General features: G+C 30.2%; 1 protein-coding gene across 6 annotated transcripts in view; it reads left to right on the plus strand.

The window, feature by feature from the left end:
• The window catches only part of LOC139521747 (peptidyl-glycine alpha-amidating monooxygenase B-like), a 42,397-nt gene extending 22,194 nt beyond the window's left edge, over nucleotides 1-20,203 (plus strand). For 2 of the 6 annotated variants that reach the window (XM_071315320.1, XM_071315319.1), the window contains exons 13-24: nucleotides 132-412; nucleotides 2,143-2,308; nucleotides 4,433-4,543; nucleotides 4,920-4,992; nucleotides 6,674-6,813; nucleotides 7,322-7,404; nucleotides 7,922-8,122; nucleotides 8,674-8,786; nucleotides 9,867-9,993; nucleotides 11,699-11,899; nucleotides 12,636-12,701; nucleotides 15,420-20,203. In XM_071315320.1, the coding sequence (XP_071171421.1) occupies nucleotides 132-412; nucleotides 2,143-2,308; nucleotides 4,433-4,543; nucleotides 4,920-4,992; nucleotides 6,674-6,813; nucleotides 7,322-7,404; nucleotides 7,922-8,122; nucleotides 8,674-8,786; nucleotides 9,867-9,993; nucleotides 11,699-11,899; nucleotides 12,636-12,701; nucleotides 15,420-15,598 (1,741 nt within the window). In that variant the 3' untranslated portion in view covers nucleotides 15,599-20,203. Of the gene's footprint in view, nucleotides 1-131; nucleotides 413-2,142; nucleotides 2,309-4,432; nucleotides 4,544-4,919; nucleotides 4,993-6,673; nucleotides 6,814-7,321; nucleotides 7,405-7,921; nucleotides 8,123-8,673; nucleotides 8,787-9,866; nucleotides 9,994-11,698; nucleotides 11,900-12,635; nucleotides 12,702-14,264; nucleotides 14,740-14,799; nucleotides 14,847-15,419 lie in introns of those variants that run through there. The other 4 variants (XM_071315322.1, XM_071315321.1, XM_071315323.1 and 1 more) reach the window with 3 other exon arrangements.
• The last annotated feature ends 246 nt before the right edge of the window (nucleotides 20,204-20,449 follow it).

The raw sequence follows: 20,449 nt of genomic DNA on the forward strand, positions 1-20,449 counted from the left end.
AATTTGAAAGTCAAAGTCAAAAAGGATAAAATAATACATTCTACATTTAAACAAGTACTTGTAAGTTAAGATATTTTGAAACTGAAAATTCTTTTACACCTGTTCTTAATTTAACAATTTCTATTCTACAGATCTACTGCTGACGATGAAATGTGTAACTTTTATATCATGTACTACACACCAGCTGGGACCAGATTATCATCACGCACATGTGCAGGAAACAACATTCCAAACCTGGTCAATAACCTCCCTGCTGGTTCAGATACAGAGCTGCCACCCAATCCTAAGTTAGAAGCTGTGGCTCACTCTCATCATGGTCACATGGGTAATCCTGAGGGCCATGAGGGACCATCAACAACAACAACAACTACTACCACTACAACGACAACTCAAGTCCCAACAGTCAAACAAGGTAATGATGGTAAATTATATCAATTAAAAAATAGAGACAGTTATGATCGACGAAAAAACCATAGGACGAATCAAAATGTTTATCCTCGGGAATATCATCCAGACTATAATGACTATTATGATAATGTTGAAATGTTAAGAAATCGTAAACGGCCTCACCAATCTTACGATTATTACAATGATGATAATGATGCAGACATGGATAGATATCGTTACTTGGGTAATAGTGATAATATCGATCTGCCGCTCGAGTCTTCTAGGAATAGAAATCGTCAGAAATCGTTTGATGAACAAAGTTCTAATCATAGAGGACCATATAAATCACAAGAAGCTGCTGGTAATTTTGGTTACTCTAACAATGATGACCATAGAGTTAGTGGAAAGAAAGGAGCACACAATCGCCATTATGCTTTTGGTGATAGTATGGGTTACAAGACAACAAGTAGTCCTAATTTAATTAAAACATCAAAACATCGTAAGTCAAAGATGTTTAGTGTTGTCTTGTAGTCTTGTGTATTTGTTTTTTCATTTTCAGTTTATGTATGTGAATAACTTTGACTCAATTTCTTTTTATTATTATCAGATAAATGTGGTGTTCTTTATTTGTACCTAAAGTCATTCCTATTTACATGTTGTTTAAGTAAATAATTGCCCTTGAATTACCCTGATTTATGATTGATTACAATTTTCATCTTTAAAGTTCACACACTGAATAATTCATTGAGCATGATTTTATACCCTTTGCTGTGGAGGAGTTTTATTTCAACCTATTTTTCCACTTATTTGTTTAAATTAACTTCTTGAACCAACAGATTATTTTATATCATGGACAGAGTAAATTAAGTTTTAGATATCACTGGATCTGAAGTTTGTTAAAACATTAATTTAAATAAATGAAGATGATTACTTGATAGAAATATATTTACCAGTGTGTTAATTTTATACTATTTGTACTTTAGTATTTAAGAACCCATTCACATTTGAATCAGTATCTTAATAGCTGTTAATTGTATCTACTGTAAATTATTCAATTGCATGTATCTTTGTGTTGCTATTTACATATATGTTTATAGTATATTAACTATATCATTGTACTCTGTAATGATGAAGACAAAACAAGGACTTACTGCCATAGGAGAAATCATGAATAATAAAAAAAAAAAAAAATCTGACCTTATCATATGTCTTAATTACAATCTGTTACAAGGACTGAATTATTTGACCTGATTTTGGTTGTTCTTTTACAAATTTGTAACCAAAATTTGACCATTTTTTCTACTTTTGATAAAAAATATAAAAGTTAAAGTCACATGCATTAATAGAAGTTCTGTAACAGAATAAATGATATACTGACCTAACCAAAACAATATGCTATTTATTGTGACCAATTCACCTTTTCGGAATCTAATGAGCTATGGGTAATATCATTGTTCATACATGTACACTAAAATGAAATTAATATAACGTTAATGGTTGAATTTCCATTGTTTAGAATTTTTTCAACCAATTACAATGTTTTAGTGTACGCTTTTGAAAATTTTACTCATAATGCATTAGTTTCTGAAACGGCGAATTGAAAAGTTTAATTACTTGTCATGTTTTGAAACAGAATAGTCAGATGGAATCAGATAAATCTATGCTAAAGTCACTTGAAGCACACATCACTCTTTTACACGACGTTCATTGAAATATGTTAAACAAATTAATAATATATAATATTATATTCTACAGGTACTCACTACTTGGGTCAGTCATCAGAATTCGGCATTCCTTTACCACGAGTACAAGGTGTATCATTTGATAGTACTGGATTGATGGGACAAATAGCTGGAGTGACCACAGATAAACAGGGCAATGTTTATGTGTTCCATAGGGCGGAGAGAGTTTGGGATTATAAGTAAGTTAATTATCAGCAGTTATTAGAGAATTTGGTGATTTACTCATGGTTAAGAGTGCAGAAAAGGTATAAATGTCTATCAATAGACAAGGCAGTGTTCAATTTTTATGTGGGCAGGTAAAATTAGGTTTGATTAATAATTGTCTTAATGTAGACCTACCTGTTGTAAACCTACCTGTTGTTAGAGACCAATAATGTTAGCACCAACTGGGCCTTAGTGATTACTAGCTTGACAACTCTGAGGCTGTGAATATAAACATGGATCATGACAAAGTGTATACAACTCTGAGGCTGTGAATATAAACATGAATCATGACAAAGTGTATACAACTCTGAGGCTGTGAATATAAACATGAATCATGACAAAGTGTATACAACTCTGAGGCTGTGAATATAAACATGAATCATGACAAAGTGTATACAACTCTGAGGCTGTGAATATAAACATGGATCATGACAAAGTGTATACAACTCTGAGGCTGTGAATATAAACATGAATCATGACAAAGTGTATACAACTCTGAGGCTGTGAATATAAACATGAATCATGACAAAGTGTATACAACTCTGAGGCTGTGAATATAAACATGAATCATGACAAAGTGTAGACAACTCTGAGGCTGTGAATATAAACATGAATCATGACAAAGTGTATACAACTCTGAGGCTGTGAATATAAACATGGCAAAGTGTATACAACTCTGAGGCTGTGAATATAAACATGGCAAAGTGTATACAACTCTGAGGCTGTGAATATAAACATGGATCATGACAAAGTGTATACAACTCTGAGGCTGTGAATATAAACATGAATCATGACAAAGTGTATACAACTCTGAGGCTGTGAATATAAACATGGCAAAGTGTATACAACTCTGAGGCTGTGAATATAAACATGGATCATGACAAAGTGTAGACAACTCTGAGGCTGTGAATATAAACATGGATCATGACAAAGTGTAGACAACTCTGAGGCTGTGAATATAAACATGGATCATGACAAAGTGTAGACAACTCTGAGGCTGTGAATATAAACATGGATCATGACAAAGTGTAGACAACTCTGAGGCTGTGAATATAAACATGGATCATGACAAAGTGTAGACAACTCTGAGGCTGTGAATATAAACATGGATCATGACAAAGTGTATACAACTCTGAGGCTGTGAATATAAACATGGATCATGACAAAGTGTAGACAACTCTGAGGCTGTGAATATAAACATGGATCATGACAAAGTGTAGACAACTCTGAGGCTGTGAATATAAACATGGATCATGACAAAGTGTAGACAACTCTGAGGCTGTGAATATAAACATGGATCATGACAAAGTGTAGACAACTCTGAGGCTGTGAATATAAACATGGATCATGACAAAGTGTAGACAACTCTGAGGCTGTGAATATAAACATGGATCATGGCAAAGTGTATACAACTCTGAGGCTGTGAATATAAACATGGATCATGGCAAAGTGTAGACAACTCTGAGGCTGTGAATATAAACATGGATCATGACAAAGTGTAGACAACTCTGAGGCTGTGAATATAAACATGGATCATGACAAAGTGTAGACAACTCTGAGGCTGTGAATATAAACATGGATCATGACAAAGTGTAGACAACTCTGAGGCTGTGAATATAAACATGGATCATGACAAAGTGTAGACAACTCTGAGGCTGTGAATATAAACATGGATCATGACAAAGTGTATACAACTCTGAGGCTGTGAATATAAACATGGATCATGACAAAGTGTATACAACTCAGAAATGGATTTACTATCACTTTCATTTGCCTCCCAAAATGTGTTGCTCTCTCCAGTTACAAACTAGCCACCATGATGTAGCTGGCTAAAAGTGGCATTAAACAACAATACAAAAGGCAAGCATATAAGCATGTACCAAAATGAAGAAATCAACAGTACTTGTATAACCATATAAAGGTGGCTTTAAATATTATTACCATTTAAAAAATCTACAATCAAATCTGTCATTCCATTAAAGTTAGGTATATTTTTCTATAAAAATGTTGATGTTTAGTAAAACCAACAATAATTTTGCTTTAATTCTTCAATTGATGAAATGAACTTCATATTAACAATGTTTCTTTCTCAATTTCAGTGCATTTAAATTTGACAATACAATTAACAACCAAGACAGACCCATATCGACTAATACTATTGTGATCTATAACAAAGATGGGCAGATCATACGACAGCTGGGAAAAAATATGTAGGTTTAAAAAATTTAAAAGAAGTTTTTGTTTCCAATATTAAAAGGCATGCATGATGCAAGATTAGTATCAAGCATATCATTTAAACTTTCAATTATTAAAATCAAATTGTTTAAGGAGATGTCAAATCTAACAGTGAATATTTGTAAGAACACTGTTCAAAGAGTTCATAAAATTTTAATGGTTTTATGAAGAAGATTAAATGTCTTACATCATAATCATTTATAAACTGCAATTACAATTTTATGCAAAAAAATACAACCAATTCAGATGAATTATAATATATCCTTATTTGAAAGTCAGCATTTGGTTTAAGTACAAATGTTTACATATTGCACATGTTTTATTTACAAGTTTAACTTCTCTAATATTTAGGTTTTTCATGCCTCATGGGATAGAAGTAGATGATAATAACAACATATGGGTGACAGACGTTGGACTTCATCAGGTAAATAAAGGACTTTCCATATACCATATTTCTTTTTTAAATCTTTCACTCTGACACCACATTCAACAATTGAGGTTGTTTTATAAGAAAATTATTGATTTCATTTTACTGACAGAATACTTTGATAGCTCTTTTTTACAAGCATTTGAAATAATAAAAACAATGAAGGAATAGTTGTCACTCATCTATGATTCATCTTTGAATTAATTGTCTTTTAATTATACCCCATGCAACGAAGTTGCGGAGGGTATAATGTTTTTGACCCGTCCGTTGTACCGTCCGTCAGTCCGTCAGTCCGTCAGTCCTGTTTCTTGTCATCGCAACTCCTCTCAAACCACACAACAGAATTTCACGAAACCTTTTCAGATGAAAAGGACATACTATGTAGTTGTGCATATCAACAGGAAATTGCGATTCAATTTTTTTTATAAGAGTTACGCCCCTTTGAACTTATTTGCTTAATGTACTACTGCAACAGTTTGTCATCGCAACTCCTCTGAAACTACACAACAGAATTTCACGAAACCTTTTTAGATAATAAGGACATACTATGTAGATGTGCATATCGACAGGAAATTACGATTCAATTTTTTTTCTAGGAGTTATCCCCCTTTGAACTTATTTACTTTATTGTACTACTGCAACAGTTTGTCATCGCAACTCCTCTGAAACTACACAACAGAATTTCATGAAACCTTTTAAGATAATAAGGACATACTATGTAGATGTGCATATCGACAGGAAATTACGATTCAATTTTTTTTCTAGGAGTTACATCTCTTTGAACTTATTTGCTTTAAGGTACTACTTCAACAGTTTGTCATCTCAACTCCTCTGAAACCACACAACAGAATTTCATGAACATTTGTAGATAACAAGGACATACTATGTAGATGTGCATATCGACAGGAAATTACGATTCAATTTTTTTTTCTAGGAGTTACGCCCCTTTGAACTTATTTGCTTCAATGTACTTCTGCAACAGTTTGTCATCTCAACTCCTCTGAAACCACACAACAGAATTTCATGAAATTTTGTAGATAATAAGGACATACTATGTTGATGTGCATATTGACAGGAAATTATTATTCAATATTTTTTCTTATACAATTTTTTTTTTCTTACACTTATTTAATTTCTCCAATGACAATGTGGGGACGTGGGGTATGTGAGCGTGCTCACTAAGGTTCTTCAATTAGAATAGTATACAACCAGCCTGGTAGTTGTGATGGCATTTTCCCCTCAAATGCAGTAGGTTGTTGTTTCAGACCAGCCTGGTGAAACCAAATACTTAATAATTGGTATTTGGTGTTTCTCTGCTTAGCATGAAGCATTTAGGAGTAAGAACAATGACTTGCTATTGACCAAGAATTAGAAAAATGTGTTTTAGACACGGACCTTGTGAACAAGCACATTAAAATCCACCATGGCGGTGTTGAATTAGTACAAAGTCTGTTTCATATCATTTGATCATGTTCTCATCCTGAGAATGCATTTGATTTTCCACTCAGATAACACACTTTAAAATATAACCCTTTATCTGTTTTGTTTTTTGCCTCATTTCGAATAGTTTTATGAAAAACTTTCTTCTGCTTATGTTAAAAGATTTTTTGTCCTTCATAAATATTTTTAAAAAGTTAAAATTCTTTTCTTTTAATAGACTTATTTACACTTTTGATAGGTTTTAAGGATACCTGCTGGTAAAGACACACCAGATTTTGTTTTGGGTGAGAAGTTTGTACCAGGGTCAGATATGACACATTTCTGTAAACCTACTGATGTTGTGGTGCTTAAGACAGGAGAATTCTTTGTCAGTGATGGGTTAGTATTACTGAAAAGATCAGTGTGGAAAAGTAAAAAATCACAAAAATACTTAACTCCAAGGGTATTCAAAATGAAAGTCTGTAATCAAATGGCAAAATCAAAAGCTCAAACACATCAAGCTAATGTATAGCAATTGCCATATTCCTGACTTGGTACAGACATTTTCTAATGTAGAAAAAGGTGGGTTAAACTTGGTTTTATAGCTAGCTTAACCCTGACTTATATGACAGTCCTATAAAATGCCATTATATTGACAAGGATGTGTGAACAAAACAAACAGACATAATGTGGAACATTTCAAAATATGATTAATTATTCAATTAGTAGAAATAAAAACGTTTGTGAACTACTGTCTTTAAGCAAGAAATTCATAGCAACGTCCAATCAAAAGTGGTGTTACATGTCATATTGCATTACAAATATTATTTATGTATGTTCATTGTGTCAATAGACAGTATAAGAAAAAAGAGTCTAATTTACAAAAAAATGTTTTATTATTCTATAGGTACTGCAATGCCAGAGTTATTAAATTTGATAAAAATGGAAATGTGATTAAAACATTTGGTACACAGAACATGGGACAACGTGGTATGTAATACTTTTATATATTAAAACATTTATTAAGTAATGATCCAAATAAAAATTATATAATATTTGATGAAGAAAAGTAGTAATGGACAAATTTTATACCAAAAAATGACATAATTCAAATAATTCATTTCAGCAACAATTAAAGTTGTAGTGATATTTTGATATGAAGATAATTTTGACCTTAAAAATTATTGGATTCTAGAATTGAGGTTTTAATTCAAATATTGATTTGAACTTGAATACAAAACTTATCAGATTATAATTACCTGAAAATTTTTGACATACTTATATATAAACTGTAATAAAATGATTTTTTTAGAAAAGCTGAAAAAATTTGTATCAATAAACTGTCATCATTTGTCTAATAGAATCTACTCTGAAACTCATACATAATTAACATAAGAAAAATAGCATAACCTGGCATATTACTTTTATAGAATAATGAGTCGTTAACTCAACAAATGTAAAGTACATACATAAGCACATATAAGTATGAATGTAAATGTACTTGCAGGTGATGATGGTTACCCTCTTCCTGGCCAGTTCAACATTCCTCATGCTATGACCTTGGTAGAGGACAAACAATGGCTATGTGTAGCAGACAGAGAGAATGGCAGGATTCAGTGCTTTGACTTAGAGGGAAACTTCCAAAGACAGTATCATCCTAAAGAATTTGGATCTAGATTATTTGCTGTGGAGTTCTGTCCCCTTCATGGTATATTACTGTTTGTTTATAACAGAAGTTTGATGGTTTACTGTCAAGTTGTTTTGCTCAAATTATGACAATGATCATCAAGATTTATATTTGTAGAGTATTGTTTATAACTTAATATTGTAACATCATAGATCTTTTTATATATGAGGGTCGTAATGGCAAATAACAGTAAAACGTTTTGCCAAATAACCTAAACTGTAATTTAAGGTGTATGACGATAGGATGTACACTTTCTGTTAGATGATTAAAATATCAAATGGTTTTGACAAATCAGGTTAAATTTATAAAAAAACAAACAGTAATGATAATTATTTGAGACTCTGACAAAACTCAATAAAGATATTTTGACGATTCACAGTAAAGTTTTAACCAATTTGATGCAAACGGTAGCCGAAAATAATTGTTTGAAGCCTGATTGTAAAGGGCATTACTACTCTCATATATCCAACATGAATTTAGTGTTTTCCAATACTTACAACTAAAGTATCATAGAACCTTTGTGATTCTTTGCTATTTTGATTCTGTGTAAACGTTCATTTTTATGTTTGTAGGTGGCATGTTATTTGCTGTGAATGGTCCTGCAGGTCCAAATGGAGCACCAGTTCAGGGTATTATTGTTGACATGGAAACTGGAAATACTCTAGAAACATTCAACAATCAACAGGTTAGATTTTCTATTCTAAAATCCATTGTCCTCCATGCATTTATTTCAACGAGGACAGGAGTAATCATTACTTGTGGCAACTATTATTAAGCCATGTTTCTTTTAAAGAAAATGTAGCCTCAAGGTTCGGTCAAAGTAATTATTAACTGTCTTTTGAGGATCACTTTGGTTTTTGCATGTCCTCACTTCATTGTAGAATGATTATGATGTTACAATAAAAAAAGGTGGTATACAACTTAAGTTAAAATCTGCTCAGTTTTCAATGAAAATGTAACCAAAATAGGTGGGGAAAAATAAACCAAAGATACTTTTATATTTTAAACATGACTATGATAAATTACATGTAAAACGTTAAACAAGCAAAAAGTAAAATAAAAAAAATACTGAACTGCTAGGAAAATTCAAAAAGAAAAGTCCCTAATCAAATGGCAAAATGAAAAGCTCAAACAAATATTCCTGACTTGGTACAGGGATTGTCTTATACATAGAAAATGGTGGATTAAACCTGGTTTTAAAGCTAGCTAAACCTCTCACTTGTATGACAGTCACCTGAAAAGGCATTATATTGACAAAGAAGTGTGAACCAAAATAACAGACATAATAGATAAAAATGTCAAAATAGGTGTACAGCAGTTAAAATTGTGTTATAATCTTAATCACTATAAAAATAAACAAATATGTAACAAAGAAGCACAAAGTGGCATATGGGTCAAGCATACTAGCAAAAAATAAAGACGAGAATACCCAAATTTACCATAGTACAATAACACAATGATATGATGTATAAGTACAGAGCAACGTCATATGTATCAAAGAAATACCAAAAGGCATATAGACAAAGCACATTAGCAAAAATAAAAGAAAGAACACAAGAATTATCATAGAACAATTACACAATGACGGGATGTACAAATGTTCCCACAAATTTTTATTGGAATTTAAATGTATCATGATCATATCTTTGGGTATACCTTAAACCAAAAATGTAGGTCACCTTCAGTTACATGACCAGAATATGGAATAATGTATCAGACTTATTCATTGAACTGCTAAATAATATGAACTAATTTCTTTTTCCAGGGTTTAAAGAATCCACATGATGTAGCTGTTGATTCCACTAATTTGAGGGTTTATGTTGTGGAATTGAATCCAAATAAACTATGGAAGTTTGACATGAATCCACTGTTCACAAAAGCTGTTCCTTCAAGTATGTATGACACAACTCATTACTATCTTTTGAGGAAATAGAGCTCATAAATTGCATATATTTTTATAAATCTAAATAATACATACAAAAAATATTTACCGTAGGTACTCGAGTATAAGTCGATCCGCTTATAAGTCGGTTGCCCTTTTCAGCTTTAAAATATAAGGATTCAGTCTTGACCCGCCTATAAGTTGGTTTAAATTGGGACTTTTTTTTTTGGCAGCAGACAGTAACTGATCATCGGTAAAATCAAGAAATTAAATTGAGTTTCATGCATTGAATGCATGTTTGTTTCTTTAATTGTGTACATAGAATTGATGTTCATCCTGATTATTTATTCTGTTGATAATAAAAATGTTGTTTTCATTTCTTGTTTCTTGTTTTTATTCACTGTTTTGCCTCAATTTGTTTACGTAATGCATCAATGATTTTGTAGTGTATGACCAAACACCTACTGTTTGAGAAAAACGAATATAAACCAACATGAACCTGAATAAATAAAAGTCAAACAAAAAAAATAAATTAATCAAATAAATCATTCACAACATACCAGTCATAGAATAAATAAACTGAGACATAGGATAGACACCATCAATTAATGCCTCGTTCACGCGGACATTTAATTGGAATTGAATTCGAATCGAATGCAAATCGAAATTCGCTAACTGCGTTCACACACTCTTCTTTTTTAATTCGAATTGATTTGAATTGGCTAATTCCAGTTACCCAATTGGAATTAGAAATACGTTTTTGTTAATACGAATTAAAAGTTAACGTCGTTTGACAGTAAAGCGAAATTTGACACGCATTGTAATTCGAATTAGAATTGACGTTAGGACTTAAAACATTTCGAATGCGAATTAAACTAATTCGAATTAGTTAATACAAATCGAATTCGAATTAGGTGTGAACTCAGCATTATTATAGAAATCAAGGGACACTAACTAATTAACCTATTAACCTGTCACTGTTATTTTTCACACCTATAGTGAATACAACTCTTTGTCACTTAATTAGGGTTATTCATAGATTATATTGGCTTGTCTATTAATATCTTAATTTCAAATAAAACAATAATAACACAATAAGTCGGTTAGATACACTCTTTTTATATATTTAGTACATTATTATCTTCTTCTGATTTCTGGTTCTTGGCTCTTCTTTTGGGATGATACACAAACAATGTGACCATGAAAAATCAATACACAAAACGGAAACAGTGGAAAATTCAACACAAATGGTTAACAGATCAAATAAAACACAAAGACAGTATTATAGTCATTTATTTTCGACAAAAAGCTATTATAGAGATTTATGTAGGATTGGACATCACAAACTTAGTTTTGGCCAGGAAATTCATATCTGACCACTTTTCTTGAGCTTGGATTTTTCCTCTGGTGTCGGGATCTCGCCTATAAGTCGGTACCCCTCTCTGGATTCTGAATTTTACTCCCAAACTTATGACGACAACCACAAGTTCATACACTGAATATTCATTATTACTGCTTATTAAAACAAATTTATTGGGTAAAGCCATCAGTAATTGATCAGATTTCTGTCATAATGGAAGTTCCCTAGATTTAAAAATACTTTTTTTTTTCATTGTGACTGTTTGAAACAAAAAAATTGCCACATCTTATGAATTTTTAATCCAAATGAAAAATGCAAAATATAAATTATAAATCATGAACTCTATTATGTTTAGGTACTACCTCAAGCTCTTCGTCCAGCTCAACAACAACTACAACAACTACGGCGACGCCCACAACAACAACAACACCAATCTTACCCGAGAAAAAAGTACTCAAAAAAGATGATTTAATGCCTGCATTAATCATTGGTGGACTTCTGGTTATACCTGTAATCATCATTATCATCATTATTATTATTGTTAGAATGAGAAAAGGTAAGTTTTATCATAATTTTAAATCAGTTGGTGTCTGTTTAATCCCATTAAAGTTTGTTTTCAATATTGTCCATAACTCAATTGAGTTCACTTAGACAGATAATTTAATTGGATTTGACTCTATTAAATTATTTACCAACAAAAGGTTTGTAATTGATACCACAAATTAATAATGGGAAAATGAAGTGTCACAAAGAATGTGTAGTGCAAAACTGTAAATTGGGAAATTTTTGTTAGAGACTTTTTTTCTAGTTTCCATTATCCTATCTCATCATTTTGATATTGTCTGAGAATTGAGGACAAGAATTTTTTTTAAATCAAATTCTTACACAAACAGATTTGATCATAGGAATCACGAAAAGCACTTGAAACTAATCCACTATATTAACATAAAATAAAATTTAATGGATACACTTTGGTGTCAACATTGTATTATTACTTGCATCTATCATATCAAGGGAATATATTTTATTGTTGTTTTCTATTTTGAAAAGATCATCAATTTATGTCCAACCTAAGAACTGAGAAACAGTGTAATTTTAAATGGCCTCATACATGTAAATTGTCAAAAATTCCAGACCATCAGATTGCCTCCCTATTAATTCATCATATTCTTCATTTACTGTTAGTTGTATAACCTTGAGTAATACGTGACAATATTATGCAACATGCACATCTGAAAAAAATGTTAACACATATATACCAGCAGAAATGAAATAGTCCAATTTAATTTCAGCTGATAAGTTTCGCAGAAGTGAGAACATTTATTCTATTTTGAGAGGCGAAATAGCCACAAATAAAGGTTAGCAACACCACAAATAAGCCTCAGTATATGTGTGCAGTGGTGTTACTACCACAGCTAAGCCTTATAAGTATTTGCGTGCAGAGCTGTTACTACCACAAATAAGCCTCATTATTATCCATGTGCAGAGCTGTTACTACCACAAATAAGCCTCATTATTATCCATGTGCAGAGCTGTTACTACCACAAATAAGCCTCATTAGTATCCATGTGCAGTGCTAGTTATGTATAGTTACTAACCACTTGTCTTTTGAGCTGTTTGAACTTATAGTTTAGATACAATAAGATGATAAGGTGCCTACATTTAATTTTTTAATTGCAAATTGCTGCCTATGATTGGTCTAGATTTTTTTTCTAGCATTAACAAGTTTGATTCTAAAAAGGAGTTTTTAGAATGAATGGGGGGGGGGGGAGTTATTCATGTTATGATAACATCCTTTTTAACAAACGAATTCATAAATCAACATTTTAAAACTATGTGATAATAGGGAACATAAACTCACATTATTAATTTTATGAAGGAATTTTCTCTTCTTTTTTTTTTACATAGGTAGATTTTTTTTCTGTTCTGTTAATTTTCTGAGCACATAATAAGATCTGGTTATCATGTGTCATTTTGAATTTTTGTTATTTAGTTTTCTTTATATTAACAAATAAGTGTCATTTTCATACATAATACCAAGAAATTCTGACAATTTGGCACAACCTGCGTCAGTAAAATAGTCAAGCCTAAAAGCAAGACATAGTCTTAGGTTAGATATACAAGACAATAAGCTTATTTCTCAATAATTAAGCGGGATACTATTGTCGGATAAGGTATCTTTCAATATCTGACAATTTTTGACGGTATACAACTGGTGTCAAAAATCAGTTGAAAGACATTTGGGAATTTCAAAACTTTGAACAGTATTTGATTTAACCCTGTTGATTTTTCGGTTTTTCGCGATTTTGATTACAGTTTAATTTCCTAAAGTGTTATGTTACCAATTAATTTATCGAATGATTAGAGAAGATAACTTTGAAGATTTTATTTTATAAAAGGAATATACAATAAATGTTATCAATTTTTTTATTTAGCAAAAAACAAGGATGGTGACCCCTTTTTTTTTTCTTTTTTCTTTTCCAAAATCTTTTGATGAGAGCAATCATCTCATATTTTATCTCAAACTTCTTTCCTTTAGTTATCTTTCTAATCACATTGTAATGTATTGCCCAAACATGATTTTTTATAGAACGATGTCAATTTGTGAATTATGACAATCTCTGTAGCAATTACTTTTGATCAGGTTTCGAAAATAGCATGATGCAAACTACATTTTTTGGAGATTTTTTTGATTTTTTTAAATTTTGTATACACCTCAAAGTATCAGATTTTTGTCCTGATCATGCATGAAATATTTGCTGCTGCACATTAAACAACTAAGAATCAGTCAATACTATCAGAAAGTTCAAACTGTAAAAGAAAGTAATGATTATTTAAACATATTGACTTGCAGACATTTGCTGTAACTATATAGCTCTTACTTTCACTTTACTTTCTTTTTATTCTCTTTCTATAAATAGATTTTTACAATGGAGGTACAAAGTTCTTATTATATTGCTTTGATTGTCAGAAAGAATTGTTCAGGTTCACTTCAATGTTAACACAACTTGACCAGTTCTTTCAGAATGTTTGATGGCCATTGCATAGCTTGAATCATATGCTTTGAATATACTATAAATAAACATACAACTGTTATGCACTATGTTAGTATTTAAAGAGATCATTTGTAGAGACTAGAAATGTGTACAAAGATATTACAAATTACAAGAAAGCTTGGTTTTATATAATTTTTTCTTTATCTTTAGTATTGAATAAATTTATACAGAATTAGTAAACAAGAATAAAGACCCAATCAAAACACAACAGAATTACATTTATCATATATAGCAAATATAAAATAATTGCATTCTATTGGTACAGAGGCAGAAAATGAAATAAGGAATAAAGAAAACAAAAACACATCTGACGCATCTATATGTTGTTAGATTTTTTTTTTAAACACATGATACAAGTATATTTTGTTATTCATTTCCGTTTCCATTTATAATAATTCAGGAAAAAAGAAAGCTCATCATAATATTTATCCTGCTGATCAGATAGAGGTAGCTTTATCAGGGTTTTCATGGAATTTTATTTCATCATGGAAAAGGGGCAAATGTTCATTTGTCAAATTAAATGACTAACCAAACTTGCATGAAAATATATACTAACAAATTAACATGTTACTATATTTTTGTCTTTCAATTTTTTTAAATATATTTTATTCGATGCGTAATCATTTAATATTGATCAACACTAGTGTAAATTTGTTTTTTTTATTTAAAAGATACTTTTTTTCTCCAATTTTTTATTTACTACTGTACTAGAAGAAAAAGGATGATACAAATTTTACATTAATGTTTGTAAATTATATCACATTTACAAACTAAGTAAGACTTCCCTAAACAGAAAATAATATATTTTGTTTCAGAGTAGATTATACTAATATTTTCCCGTTTAATGTATTTTAATCATAATTAAAGCTAAATAGTAGAAACAAATATCCAAATGTTAGTTATTTGTAATTCTTAGACCAATACAATTATTTACATTTATAATTTTTCAGGCCATTACAATTGTTGTATTTGTTATATTTTTCAGGCCAATACAATTGTTGTATTTGTTATATTTTTCAGGCCAATACAATTGTTGCAGACAACATAAGTCAAGGGGATCAAGGAAGAAATTTAACCTTGGTAACTTCCTCAGTCCCCACAAAGGATTTGACCGGCTAAGTATGGAGGAAAGTGATACAGAATTTGATCCACTCAACGATTCTGATGAAGGAGAATATTCAGCCCCAAGAAAAGCATAATGTGAACTTACAGGAGACAAGCCACAGGATGACATTCATAGCTGTATATAGCTTATATTCACATAATCATTGTTTGCACGGCTAGTCCTTACATGGAAATCTAATAAACTGTAGTGTACAGACGATTATTCTAACAGCTAAAGTTCTGTTTTATAAAAATGACGTTCATTCATGAAATATTGCCAGAAATGCAAAATTATTGCCACTGTCTATAAATTAGAAATGCTTTGTATAAAAAGGTAGTCTGTGCTGTTATACTGTATGGATTTATATCATAAGTTGTTGATATTTTGTAAACATAAATTTGTTATCGAACTCTACACAACATGTAAAAGATGCTACTATCTTAACTCTTCTGTACTTAAATTGAAGCAAATATGCAGGATCTATATTTGAAAAATTTAAAATGTTTTGATAATAAATTTTATATAAAAGAGTTCCCACCCATGGCTTTTCATCTCGGGATTGTGTTTATAAATAGAAGTAGTATTTGTTTATATACTATAATAATAAAAGAGTTAAGTGCCAATTTGCCTGAGAATAATGCAGTGGTGTAAAAATGGCCAAAAAAAAAACCCCACTCAAGTTGACATTGATTTATGTTCAAATGTATTATGGTGCATGAATTTAAAATTTGTTTCCTTTTCCTGTTCTGGTATTTTAGCATATAATTTGGTTTAAATACACTAGAAATTACCTATTCAGGGGAGCTAATTCTGTAATTTGCTATCATTGTAACCAAAATTCATCAAGATATTTCTTTAATTACCAGACACAGAGAAAATAAAGACCTACCATTTCTAACTCAGGATGAAGGTAACTTTAAAATAGGATGGTTAGTTGGGTGGGTTTCTTCTGGCCATGTTTTGATTTGTTTTCAAAATTGCCTTATTCTTACAAAGACTGGCACTTAAACAGTTGTATTTATAAGTTTCATCATATGGTGATATTTTTTCTAAACTCTGTGCAATAATAAGTGATATACATGAGTTCAATTCTTGTGCAATGAAGTGAGAATTTAGGATGAAGTTTTTGTTTCTTATGACACACCCTTGAAAAAACAAATCTTAAGTGTTATGGGTGATGTTTTAGCAAATGGTCCTTTATTTCTTATGTTAAGTATATACAGAGGTCCATTGAAGCTTGTAATAAACATCTGTTGTGATAGGGTTTGTACTTAAATATCCTGATTGAAAATTTTATTATATTTTAATAGAAGAAACTCAGAACAGAAAGTGCTATTTTAGTAAGGATTCCTGGGGAAATCCAGTAGTATATAAAAAGTACATTATTTTCACATGCATAAAAAATAGACAAATGAGAAAAAAGACAATAGCTCATGCAGAGGTTTGTATATTCTTACTATACAAATCCTTGGTTCATGGTTTGTATATTCTTACTTTACAAATCCTTGGTTCATGGTTTGTATATTCTTACTATACAAATCATTGGTTCATGGTTTGTATATTCTTACTATACAAATCATTGGTTCATGGTTTGACAACATGAAGATTTGGCTAATTATAATCTATAGATATATATTTAAAAATATTGCTTTTTTTTTTTTATTCAAAAAGATATTTGTAATTGTTTTTTTTTTAGTTCAGGTTCAAATTACACATTATTTGTTTTGGTGGAGTCGAAATTAAGACATGCAATTGCTCTTCTAAAAACACAGGCATTAAACAATTTGTAGATATTTATTGTCACAATAATTTAATGTTGTAATGATCTTTTAATTTTTATAGTGATCATTATTAAGATATTTTATTCATATGTACATATCACATGATTCTGTTTTGTTCAGCATTGTCAAGGTCATATATGGGCCTTTTTCAAAAAATGTGGATTTTCTTGTACAATCAATATTTCTAAAAAAGTGTAAATATTTTTATCCAATTTTTAGATACACAATTTAGTTTTTGGTGTGTGTAACAAGTTCCAGCAAATTCAATATGAAGTTTAGCTACAGAAATTGCTTCCAGTGGGTTTCAAAGGGTCCAAAAACCCCAAAATTGCTTGTACGAAATTGAAAAACTAGTCTTTTTTAAATGCTGGTTTTAATACCCAGCTGAAATTAATATTTTTCTTTTTGTTATTATAAATATATAGGTATCACTGCAGGTATGTATACACAAATACAGGGAATTATTAGATTTTATTAGCATTTTTTTTTTACTTTTCATTTCGTACTTAAAAAAATGTCAACTACATAACACAAATGAAATAATGTTGCCAATAAACAACTGATTATATCCCTTATAACTAAGGAAGTGCTCTCTACTTACTCTTCATCCTCTGATGACATGCTTAAAGTTACAGGATGACATCATTGATTCATTTCATTATAGATTAGTTTTGGTGAGTACAAATTACTCCGTAATTTTATTCTATGTCAACTTTGTAACATTGATAAATTTTGGCATAAATATTTTTTTTTACATAAATTATTCAAAGTCTGTAATACTGACTCTAATTCAATAAAAACCATTTATCTGGTAGTATTAGGGTCAAGAAAAACATCCAAAAACCACAAATATGTCAACTACATAACGGTCAACTACATAACGCAGTGAATCGTTATGTAGTTGACAAAAAGCGTTATGTAGTTGACAATGCTGAATTAAATTCACTTTAAAATATGTTTCTAAAAAGTGTTATTTTAACCATGTTAACTGTTTTGAAAAAAGTGTGATGATTTTTATGGAAATATATATCAAGCAAAATGTAAATATTATTAAAAAAAAATTAGGGACCGAAACTAAATCCGTTATGTAGTTGACATATGTCCAATACTTGTTTCTATGTTATTTTTTTAAATATTTTTGTAGTAGCATTTAAGATTGCATATTTTTATTTCAGGTTGTATTGTTGTTAAACTATTCAATTTCATATATTAAAGTTGAAAATTGAATATTTTTTTGTATTGTTATTTCACAACTGAAATATCCACATTTTTTGAAAATGACCCATATGGCATTCCCAAAGACATCTGTTAAAATGCTGGACTAAAATAGATAAAAATTTCTACTATTTATTGTGATAAATTGTCGTAGAATCAATAAATCATTGGAAAGGACTAACTATAGAGGAAGTAATTGATTAACTAATATATGTTCAGCCATCCATGACAATATCAATATCAGTCACAGTTTCATAGGCTCTATCAAAGCATCACTTGATAGACTTTATGAAAACATCTTTTTTGAAGTATATTATTATATTAAATAGTGTATTTTACATGTCTTTTACACTGTTGCACACCATCACAACCATCTACCAATGTCATTCCTCAAGTAGAGAATTTTTTTAATATATTGATGTCTAAGGTTATACAGGTGTGAAGTTTAAAAAGACATTTAATATTCTTTTATATCAGAGGGTAGAAGAAGTTGTTTGAAAAAAATGAGAAACAAACTTTACAAAATATGTTAAAGTCAATACTTATTATTAGATCTAAGACTTAAGTAAAAATTTTGGATGAAAAATAGTTTGAAATTAAGATTTTTCGTTTTTAAGATAACATAGGTTTTAAATAGACTTCATTGTTTATTGTTCATTATTAAATTGAGAATTGGTTATCAGAATAATGTGATCATAGCTGCTGCTATTGATTATTTTAGTTCATCTGATAAGAATTTAATGACAAAGTTATAATTCAAGAACTGCACTTCTTTTTAACTTTAGTTTTCTAGTCATTTTTTGACATAGAGAAGACATGTTTGTGTATATTTAACTTTTGTTTCTATGTAAATCCAAAACTATTTGAACAAAATTGATCTGTTAACAGATCATAAGAGTTTTATCTCTCCCAAGTTAGTGTGCACATCTTACTTCAATGGCAAGGGTCATTGGTCCAGATGATTTTTTGTATGCTGGTCTATTCTCTGAGGCTTAATAAGATATTGAAGTATTGATACAAAATATTAGTATTACTGTGTACTTAAAACAAATCTGTGAGATATTATTGTTGTCTTCGTATAAATAATATGTATGAAATTGTATATATTATATTTTTGTTAAGAATTTGTTGTTATTGTTGTATGAAATGTTAAGTTATTTTTATTTATAATTTTGAGATCCTTATATTTCATTGATCTTAGTCAATTGAACTTGAATGATGAAGTTTTATTTTGTCTTTTGAAAAAAAATGCATGATCTCTTAAAGATCTCAGAAAGACCTACTAAAATATCAGTTTTGAATGCATAAATTTATTATTGCTTGCTGATTTTTCAAGGTGACAACAATGTTAGTTTTATTAAAGTTTTACTGTAATACTTTTAGCATCATTTTTTGCGTCTAAAGACATGTCTATTTATTCTGTAATTTTCAGTATGTATTTCATTTTGGGCAGTATTTAATGCTCAACTTTCTTCTGAACAGACAAAATACAAAATTAAATTAGTTTTACTTTTAAACCTCATAAATATGTGATTTTTGTAATGTTAATATTTATTTCTATATTCAATTTCCCTCCAATATCCAACTAAGTGTAAAAATGATGTGATTGCTAAGGGTTTTATTTTCCCCTGTGATAATATTATATATTTATGTCTTGTAAACTGTGCAGATAATGTAAAAATAAACATGTCCAATATAGTAAAGTGTTTGGTTTTGTTAGGGGGAGGGGAAGGGGGATACTGCAGTGGATTAAGAAACACAATGGTATTGACAATTAAAAAAGGCATATGGAATTCTTGTGATTATAATGTTCAAGAAATTTAACTTTGCATGCATATATTATTCTGAACATAATCCTCTCTGCCTGTTTTGGGTAAGTATGACATACATGCATTCCTTTCTCAATTTTATTCATAGCCTTATGGGATTAGCTGGATATTTATCAATTT

This window comes from Mytilus edulis, chromosome 4, assembly GCF_963676685.1.
Source record: "Mytilus edulis chromosome 4, xbMytEdul2.2, whole genome shotgun sequence".
Lineage (NCBI taxonomy): Eukaryota > Metazoa > Mollusca > Bivalvia > Mytilida > Mytilidae > Mytilus > Mytilus edulis.